At 40.5% G+C, this 10,622-nt stretch overlaps 2 protein-coding genes across 4 annotated transcripts in view; one reads left to right on the top strand and one right to left on the bottom strand.

Moving 5' to 3' along the window:
• The window catches only part of RLIM (ring finger protein, LIM domain interacting), a 26,912-nt gene extending 25,266 nt beyond the window's left edge, over positions 1–1,646 (bottom strand). For 2 of the 3 annotated variants that reach the window (XM_014466113.2, XM_014466104.2), the window contains exon 1: positions 1,354–1,646. The gene's annotated coding sequence lies outside the window, so the exon portion shown is untranslated. The remainder of the gene's footprint in view (positions 1–1,353) is intronic. The other variant, XM_006082940.3, reaches the window with a different exon arrangement.
• Positions 510–9,838, top strand: LOC102438466 (protein FAM98C). The gene is made up of 2 exons (XM_023765131.1): positions 510–525; positions 9,106–9,838. Exons 1-2 carry the CDS (start codon positions 510–512, stop codon positions 9,807–9,809), a joined length of 720 nt encoding a protein of 239 aa, XP_023620899.1. The 3' UTR covers positions 9,810–9,838.
• The last annotated feature ends 784 nt before the right edge of the window (positions 9,839–10,622 follow it).

Here is a 10,622-nt window from a genome sequence, read left to right on the forward strand (position 1 = left end):
GAAAAACGGGGTGGTTTTTTTGGGGGGGGGGGGGGGCGGGGAGGAACTAAAATTGTGCCTGCCTGTTCTCAAGTAATCCTGGATGAACATAATGTACCTGATGGGATGACATGAGTAGTTATTTTGTCTTTAATCATGAAGAATGAAAGAAATGATTAGTAAGTAGTACGTTTATTTCTTCCTTCCTTCAATCACCCAAAGATATTGTGGTTAATTCTCATTCAGGACGTGCAGGCTCCTTATTTCCAGCAAAAAATTATTTTGGGGCAAAAGGTGGATGACAACCTGATATTAAATGCTTCCCTTTTCCCCAAAACTAAAGAATGACCTATTTAACAAACCTGCTAGGCCTCAGATTCCAGGACTAACCTGTGGAATAAGTATGGTGAAACTGTCTAGGGAAGGAACGTGGCTGTCTCCTCCATCTTGAAATTAATCAGCATAAGGGAAAAAGGGACTGAGTGTTCAGGAAGCAGAAGCCCAACCGGTTAATACTAGTTACTAAAGCTATGGCGTACGTGGCAGGTACCGCCCGTAGAAGCCAAGACCCTTAGGCTTTTTTTTAGGGGGCGGGGGTTGGCTGATTGAACGGAAATTAACTTGAAAATCATCCGGCCAAATTCCTCTCTTTACAAGGGAAAAACAACACGAAATTGCTTTTCCCTCCTTTTTTTGGGGGGGGAGAGGGGGGAGAGTGGGTATCCTTACAGTGATATCTGGCAAAGGATATTCCAGGGTTATTCGAGCGAGGGAGTAAACCACATTTGCCTCAGATTCTCAGGGAAGATGTCATCATGGCCCCAGGGGGCGCCTAATTGATAGTGCCCTGCATAAGTGCTGAAAAATGGGGTTTGCAAATCCTGGGAAATCTAAAGGCCCAAGGATTCCCAGCATCTGACTTATAGAAGCCAGATTTTTCCCCTACTCCCAAACCCCAGCCCACCGAGTTAAAGGGGCGGAGAGAGGCGAAGGAAGTCTCCAAAGAACCAAGGAGAGAAAATCCTGAAAAGATTTAAAGATTGTCACGCCTGAGGCCAAACTTGAAAGTCGCCTCCCCCAAATTCTCAAGACTCCGCAGGGTCCCGGCTGCGGGTAGCGCGGCCACAGAAAGGAAATATTTCCCCAGTACCATCCCCTTCAGAAAGCTGTCGACTATACACCCAACTAAAATGGCAGCGGCGACTACGCCACGGAGCCCCCCGCAGCAACCGGCGCCTGGGGTCCGGAAGCGGCGCCGAGCCTCCTCCACCATAGGCCACTCAGGCCATTTCGAGAAAAAGCGGCAGCCACAACTCCGCTGTCTTCCTCTCGCTCTCCATCCATTTCTCTGAGGACCCCCAAAGCTTCACTTACTCGGTTTTAGTTGTCGGAATCCGAGTCGGTCGGTAAGGCCACCGCCGCCGCCGAGGCTCCTGCGCGCCTCTCTTGTCGCCGCTCTCAGGCCCGCCTCCGATGAGTCGCTGGTTGAGACCCGCCTCTAGCCCAGCGCCCGCTCGGGAAACGTTGCTCAGGCAGCCATTATCTCCCCCATTGTTACCAAGCAGCGACAGGAAACGACTGCCCACAACAGGAAGTGATGATGCCTTGTCTGGGGCCGCAAACCCCCCCTCCCCAGCCTATTAGCCAATCCCAGGCGATTCCTCGAAAAGGCTTGGCGGGAGGAGGAGGGAGGACAGCGGACGACGCCGACGCGGGCGGCAAGGCGGGCTGCGGTCTGGAAAAGGAAAGCTGCTTGTGACGCCCACTGTGTGACAAGCCCCACCTTCCTCCGCCATTTTGAATTGTGGCGAGAAATTCGCGTTCTGAGAATTGTGGGAACCTTTGCTTTCCCATTTTGAAAACTGAAGCACGTCACCTTCTGATGGCTCGAAGCCGTTTTTTCAGAGAGCTAAAAATGTGATATTAGTTTAACTTGAGGTCGCTTCACACAATCCAGACTAGTTCATTCTACCTTTTATTCAATGTATATATTTATTAAGCGCCAACTGTATGTTAAGCACTGTTGTACATGTTGGGGATACGGCGGAAATAAAAACAGACCAAAATACGAGTTCTCATAGACAGAGAGAGAGAGAGAGAATAAAAGTGAGAGAAAGGGGTGAGAAAGTGCGACGAATTGCAATTTCAAAAAAAGAGTGGTCAGAGATGGGCTCTCAGATGGTAACTCCCTGAAATACTTGAAAAGGGGCGGTGATTGTAAAAGGGTGGGAAAATCTGATAACGTTGGAATTTGTAAAGGGCAGTTAAGGAAGATCTTCTTAGGAGGTAATGCCTACAGGAAACTCCGGAATAAGTCACACAAAATCTAACTCCCAGTTTCACAGTTAAAGAAAAACAACATTACCCAAGTTTTTAGGGTGTTTCCGTGTTTCTTTTCCCATTTTCTGTTTTTTTTTTTTGTTTTTTTTCGAGTAACACTCCAGCTATATTGGTCCTATGCTGTAATTTAGGGAGTCTAAAGTTCGTAACCATTAGTCTATGCTATTGACAGAAAAATGTTCAAGAATTAGAAATTTTAGAAGCTGTTTATTTTTAAAACAAGCCTCTTCTCAATTGTCGTTTTCCCAGAGAAGACGTCCCTAACCACCCAATTTAACATATCAATTTCTTCATCTCCTTACCTGCTTAATTTTCTTTAAAGCACTTAATCTTAAAATGTATTATTTGTGTACCTCAACCCTTAAGAGCAGTGAACCTCTTTTTTGTTGTTGTTGTTCACTGTCACATCCCCATTCAGCTCATAGTAGTTCCTCAAATATTTTTTGAGAGAACTATTCCTCAGCATGAAGGCCATTTTATCAGCCTGGAATATAAGTATTTTACTTCAAGCAGTTCCCTCATAAGCTCCTCCTCAACTCGCTTTCCAGCAGGCTTGATCTTGTCATTTTTGACAGTATGTGAATGTGATTTAAGTGCTGTGTTTCTACTCAGTTTTTGTCTTGTATTGCATAATCACATACTAGAACTTTTACCTAGAACATATAAAAGGAATTCTTCAGTATCCTGTAATGTTATTAAGCCTGATATTGAGCTTATGGTAATAACATTACCAACTCCTTAACACATTCTTAATGCAAACGTGGCTTAACATAAAATATAAAATCATAAAAGAAGTAGAAGAAAATATAAGTGAATATGTGTATATCCTTGAGGATATAGAACTTTCTAAATATGACACAAAGTCCAAAAGTGAAAATACTATTAAATATGACTTCATAAATAAAAGTAAAGCTTCTGAATGACAAATGTAAGGTTAGTAAAGTTAAGAGACAAATAGCAAACTGAAAAAAACATTTCAACATGACAGATGACAGCTATGGGGTAATACTGGTTTATGATAAAATTAAAAGACAACATAATTGACAAAATGCTAAATATATGATAAACATATCTGGCTAATATCACTAGTCCCTAAAGAGCTATTATAAACTGATTTAAAGAAATAAATACCACAATTTAAAAATCTGAGAAGGACATGGATAGGCAATTTAAATGTTCAATGTCACTAGTAATCAGAAATAAAAATTAAAATGGGATTTCTCTTTTTGCCCCTCAGAATATCAAAGAATAAAATTCCGATAATATTGTTGATGAAAAGCCTATGAAATGGCTTGTTTGCTGCTGTTACAAATTGATATACTATTTTTGAGGCAATTTGTCAATATGTGTCAAAAGTCTCACATATCCATACTGTTTGGCCAACAAGACACATACAGAAATGTATTTTAAGGAAAACAAGTGGACAAAAATGTATGTAATGTTAATCATTGAAATATCAGTCCTAGCCGGTTTGGCTCTGTGGATAAAGCATCAGTCCTCGGACTGAAGGGTCCCAAATTGGATTCTGGTCAAGGACATGTACCTCATTGCAGGCTCAATCCCTGGCCCCGGTTGTGGTGCATGCTGGAGGCAACCAATAGATGTGTCTCTCTCTAGCACATCGACTTTTCTCTGTCTCTGTCCCTCCCCATTCCTTCCATTCTCTCTAAAACAGTGGTTCTCAACCTTGGCTGCACATTAGAATCACCTGGGAATCTTTTTAAAATCCTGGTTTCTGGGCCTCATCCTCCGGAAATTCTGTTTCTACGTTATGGGGTGGGGCCACAACATTACTAACAGAAACAGAATTTCAGGAGGATGAGGCCCAGAAATCCAGATTTTAAAAAGATTCCCAGGTGGTTCTAATGTGCAGCCAAGGTTAAGAACCACTGGTCTAGATGAATATACAGGCAAATAAAATGTGAAGGAATTATTAGGTATTTTAACATTCTTTACCTCTTTCTGTATTGTTTTGAATATTTTACAATGTGCATGCACTACTTGGTATTGGGAAGAGAGGTCATTTTCATTTTCAAAGAAAAGTCTATTTGAATCTGAAAAGAAAAGAGAACATCTCTCCATCCTCTTATTTCTTCAATGTTTCATTCAAGTATACCCTTCTCTCCTTCCATCCTCCCTCTCTCCCTCCTCCCTTCCTCTTTCTTTCTTTCTTTCTTTCTTTCTTTCTTTCTTTCTTTCTTTCTTTCTTTCTTTCTTTCTTTCTTTCTTTCCCTTACTTATCTCTTTCATATATTCTTTCATGCTCATTTATAATCAAGGAGCTGCAACTATTTATTCAATTTTGGCATTCAATTCACCTAGAACCCATGGAAGAAACCACTGAATAATTTTCATTGTTTTCTTGCAGCCTAATTGAATTTCTCACCAATGTGCTTTTTACATATTCGTGATGTTCAAATGATTTTTACCCCTTCCTGGTGAAATGTCCCTTAACGGGATAAAAGTAAAAGAATTTTCCAATCTTCCTTCTATTCATTTATTCAAAAAAATGTATTGATCATCTAATATATGCTGGTGACTGGGAATAGATGGGTAGACCACAAACAAGAAGATTCTGCCCTTGTGGCAAGACAGACATTGCTTATAAATGTAATGAACAGTTTCACAAAGGAGATATGTGGATACAATGGGAGGGATATATAAAGGGAACATTTAACTTAGAGAAGTTGCCATTTTTAGCTGAGATCTGAGCTAAAGGAAGACTGATGGTTAGGAAGAAAGGCAGATTAGGGAGGAGCTCTGGGAGTGGGAATAACCTGTACAGTTTTGCTAGGGTGAGAAAATAGAGCCTGAGGAAGTGAAAGAATAGCTTATTTTCTGTAGAAAATCATTCCATTTTATTTTCTTCATAACACTCATCACATTGGAATGTATTTTGTCTATTTTGTTGTTTGTTATTCATTGATTGTAGTATTTGTTTATAGTCTGTCAGTTCCCACTGGCCCACCCCCAGACTTAAGTTCCTTGGGAACTGAGTCTTTGCCCCCACCCATTTACCGCCATATTTTCTGACCCTAAAATATGTAATAGACAATATATTTTTAAAGAATCAATGAATTAGCTTGTAGTTCACATTAGATATTTTGGATCTTATCCTAAGAACAATGAGAAGTTTTTAAGGAGCTTTTAAAAAGAGATCATTTAAAAATGATTCAATAAAGGTGTTTTAAAAAATCTTTATGCTTGTTATGTGCTCGAGACTGCATTTTCTTTATAGTAGATATGCTTGCTGTTTTAAGATTCCAAACTTCTTTATCTTTATGAAATGAAACTGGTTTTGTTTCAAAATGACACCTACAATATGTATATTTATTTAGTTTAGAAACTACTCCTAATGTCAAAGTAGCTTTTTAAAATCTTTTGAATAAGTACCACTGGCTCAAATCAATTTAATTGGAAAACAAATGTCTGTCTCTTAGTGCTTCCATTTTTGTCTCAGTTAGATTCTTAGGAGTTCACAATAATATTCAAGATATAAGTGAATCATAAATGTTTTCTTCAGTTTCCCTGAGGAAGGGAATAGGAGGATGGGAAAAGACAAGTGAAAGGTAATCAGTAATTCATTTTATTCAGTTAGGTCATTCATTCAACAATATGTATTGTGTGCTATGGCACTGTGGTAGGCCTTGGGGCTGTAGATATAAAAGATGTAGTCTCTGTCCTGAGGAAGTTCACAATCCAGAAAAAGATGTATCCTAGAAGGATGTAGTTCATCTACAGTCATTTTGTAAAGATATGTGGAATCCAAAGCTGATATGTTGGTTCCATTGTAGGGGCCCAGACAACACTTTTAAGGAAGTCACCCACAAGCTTGGATTTATAGAATGTCAGAGGTTTTAAAAATAAGTGAAAGATTAAAGAGCGAAGCACACATATCATAAGAATAAAGCCCTTCTATTCCTTACCATATTTAGAAGCCTTAAAAAAAAACAGCATCATATATTTCCCATAGGCTGGTAGAAAAGATTACAATTGCTTTCATTACTCACACTCCAATGCCATATTTGTATTGGCATTGTTATTGAAAACCTAGTTGCTCTAGAATTCAATTTATCTCTTTGAAAAATGTATATAGTGGTATCTATTGTTCATCCCACAAATGACCTGTAAGTTAATTAATGTGGTTGTTCTCCAGTAACATATACTCTAGAAACAGGAAGTATTATTGCAAATATTTAAATATAGTAAAATAAAATATGTGTTGGTGTCTAGTTAATTAAATGAATAGTAGGGGAACTCAGTGTATTTACTGTCATGCCTTTTTTCTAGCTATTACAGCCACAGTGAAAGGTGTCTCTTTACATTATATGATTTCTGGGAATATAAAAGTAACCTGCCTAACGAAGTAATGTCAAGCACCTTATGTTTCCAAACATGAAGGTTTTAGATGCTCTAGTTATAAAGCATAGGGCAGTTTTCCAACTCATGCCAAACAACTAGAAAGTAATCTTCCTGTAACAATTTAACTACTATTGCAGGGAGAAGAGGCTTCTCAATTTAGAGAAGCCTTATCTTATCTCCAATTAGTAATCTATTTTTTAATTGTTTAAACTGTGAAAATAAAATGTTGACTATGCACTGTCTCTGGCATCAAACAACTATGTAATAAGTTTCTCTTTGGAGACAGGATGACTCTGTCTCCATCCTCCTCAGTCACCATAAAAACCTCAAGCCCATCTGGTTCTACACCCACCTAAACTTTCATTTCTATAGAGGTCAGCTATAAATCCACTTCCATCTCCACCTGCACTGTTTTGCACCCTCTCAACATTTTCTGAGCTCTTTGGACCTTGCATTCGAAGCTAACACACTCCCCTGCTTCCTTAGTTTCTTCATAGAAAGGTCTCTCCTCAGCACTCTGACTGAAAAGTTCCAGCTTCCAAAATACCTCCATTCCCCCAAGACTCACTGAGAAAACAAACAAAAAACCCAAGTGCAGACTTTTTTTCTTCGAAAAGCTTTCATATCTCAAACTCAGACAAGGAGATGGGTGAGGCCTTTAAATAAAGTGAAGATGCCTAGGCCTCATCCTAGGATTCTGATTCAGATGTTTTAAGAACTTAGGAATCTACATTTTAAATAAACTCTCCAGAAGGTTCAGATGCAGGTTATCTGCAGAGAAGTGTTTGAAAGATGGACTTTAGTAAAAACAATAATAGTTACCCTTCTATGTGTCCCTACTATGTGCCAAGAACATTATGTACATTGTGTCATTTAACTCTCATTAAAAAAACATTGGAAAATGTTATGAGCATTTTATAGTTGAGGAAAATAAAACTCAAAGCAGCAAAACCAAAATATGCATGAGATCACACAACTAGGAATTAATAGAGATAGGTTTGTATTCTAAGTGTGTGCTGCTTCTAACAACCCAGATCTCCTAGCTCCTAAACCAGGGCTTAAGTAAATAATATATTAAACTAATATTTTCTTAAAGATGATTTAAAAAAATAGAAAGCCCAGCTCAACTGGAAATTTTATTCCTTAGATGTTCTGTATATTTTACAATACTAAAGATCTTGAATAGGCATGGTCTTTTCAAATATGTTCTCTCTTCTCTCTCTCTCTCTCTCTCTCTCTCTCTCTCTCTCTCTCTCTCTCTTTCTCTCTTGGCTGAAATCACTTATTTCTTTGGCTAGATTAATTCAATTTTTTCCGTTTTGGCAAGACAAAAGTACTTGGAAATACCTAGGGGAAAAATACAATCTCTGACATCAGGAAAGCCTGGACAGTGCTTATCTGCTTCTAAGCACTCAAGATGAGGTAGCTGTGATAAAATGCCTATCAGTCTTCCATAGCTCTATATGTCAAGGAGAAATAGAATTCTGTTTTAAAATATGCCTTACTACCTACATATAGAAGTAGATAAAATTAATATTTATTGTGTACTTAAAATGTTGTGCTCACGTAGGCAGCACATATACTAAAATGTGCCAGGCTCTGTATTACCACTAAACAGTCCTCTTATTTAAGGCTCACAATAAACATGCGATGTAGGTATTAGTATACCCATATTAAAGTTGGGAAAATTAAAATTTAAAGTAACTCTATCAAGCAATACAGCTAGTAAGTGAAGGAGCCTGGGATACAAACTGAGTCTGTGTTACTTTAGAGTCCAGGCTAGGTGCTTAATCCCTCTATTAAACCTATAAAACAAGCATGTCAAACTCCTGGCTCGCAGGCCACATGAGGCCCACAACTAATATTTTTGAGGCCCAGCCAATATAACAGTATGTAAGAAATGTTTTAATAAAAATTTTATAACTTAATTTTTACAATATTTGTTATACATAATTATTAACAATGAACTACAACGTTCGCTAATGACTGATTACTATAATCCTGTTGCATTCATTTCCCTTACACACCTTACCCACAGGCACACCATTTCTCTCAACTAATACTAGCAGTGAATATTTTAGCAGCCTATGGCCACGTCATTCGTCTTGTACTGACTTGCTTGGCATGCACAACAGGAAATTTTTCGCTTTCGGAGAACAAGGAAAATTGGTTTATTTGCGTTATGGTTATTAATTTGTGCAGTTATTCAGTGTCTAATAAGTTAATGTTCATGAAAAATATATTAATTTTGGGAGGGGGCAGAGGCGGAGGCACGGGAGGGGGCCGCTGTAGCACAGGCCCTGCAGGCCCTGGGGTATGAGAACTTCCTAGGGGCGGCAGCGCTGAGCCCCTCGTGCCCAGACTTCAGGGCGCTGTGCCCCTGGCTGGCGGCTGGCGGCTGGCGGCTGGCGGCTGGAGGCTGAGCTGGTGACTCTGGGCGCCTTGGAGCGGGAGTGAGAGGAGGGCGCGGAGGCACTGAGTGCCGGGCGATAGACCCCGCGCGGAGGAATTCCTGCGACTGCTGCCCCGCCTGCTGGAGGAGCTGCACTGCCCTGACTGTGAGCTCTGCAGCGGAGTCTGCGCGACCGCGCTGCGGAGGCCGGGCGCTGGCCTGCGCCTTCTGCTTCTCAGAGCTGCTGCCTTCCCTGCCCTCAGGATCCCTGCAGCTCCTTCTAAGCTACCCACTAGACGCACCCAGGTGGGAAGCATTGGAGTCCTTGTGCCAAAGCCTGGGCGATCAGTACTGCTGCCGCCATAGCCTCCTCCTAAAGCACCTGGACCTCACGATATCTGCATTCCACTGGAGTGATCGGGCAGAGCCCCAAGGGGAGGCCATGAAGGCAGTGCTGTTCCCAATTCGAGACACTATGACCCCAGAATCGGATGTCTCCATTGCACACATCCTGGCTGCCCGAGCTGATCTGTCTCGTCTTGTCCCAGCCATGAGCAAGGCTGCCCGCCGAGGGACCAGCTGTGCCATCAACAAGGTGCTTATGGGCAATGTGCCAGACCGAGGGGGCCGTCCAAATGAGTTGGAGGCTCCTATGCCCAGCTGGCAGAGCAGAAGAGAGAATGGAGGTGGGAGGAAGGCAGGCCGCCACTGCTGGGGCGATAAGAAGAAGAAATAAAGGGGGACTGGGTCCTCTATGAGATGCTGATACCATTAAAAAATATATATATATTAATTTTATTAAAATTTTCTATTATTTTATGTTAATGATGACTCATTTATTTCAGCCCTTTGTATTCAGCATGTCTCTATCGAAATAAACCTATGTTTCTATGAAAATTGAAGCTTTTGCTTTTTTGCGGCCCACATAAACTTAAACCTTGTTTATTTGGCTCATGTTAGCCTTTGAGTTTGACATGCTTGCTATACAAACTAACCTCTCAGACAAATAGTACCCTTTAGACAGAAAAATAACTGCAAGTGGGTTATTAAAGAGACACCACCACATGATTCAGAATAGGGAGTGGAAGAGAGTATTTTTATTTTAGATGTCTTTGCTTTATCCATGGAGCACAGGGCCAGTAGATGCATCCATTTCTCATACATGAAGTACCCTCTACTACCCTATAGCTATTTCACATTGAGTGGTAGGTGACCTGCATTAGTTTGAGCTCTGAGCAAAGAGAAGGAAATACCACGTTCTCTTTTTTTTAAATTTTTTTATTGATTAAGTTATTCCATATGTGTCCTTATCCCCACATTACCCCCCATCCCCCCCACTCATGCCCTCACCCCCATGTTGTCTGTGTCCATTGGTTAGGCCTATATGCTTGCATATAAGTCCTTTGGATGATCTTCCACTTACTCCCAACCTCCCCTACCTTCCCTCTGAGGTTTGACGGTCTGATCAATGCTATTCTGTCTCTGGATCTGTTTTTGTTCATCAGTTTATGTTGTTCATTATATTCCATAAATGAGTGAGATCATGTGA

This window comes from Myotis lucifugus, unplaced genomic scaffold (assembly GCF_000147115.1).
Source record: "Myotis lucifugus unplaced genomic scaffold, Myoluc2.0 scaffold_4, whole genome shotgun sequence".
Lineage (NCBI taxonomy): Eukaryota > Metazoa > Chordata > Mammalia > Chiroptera > Vespertilionidae > Myotis > Myotis lucifugus.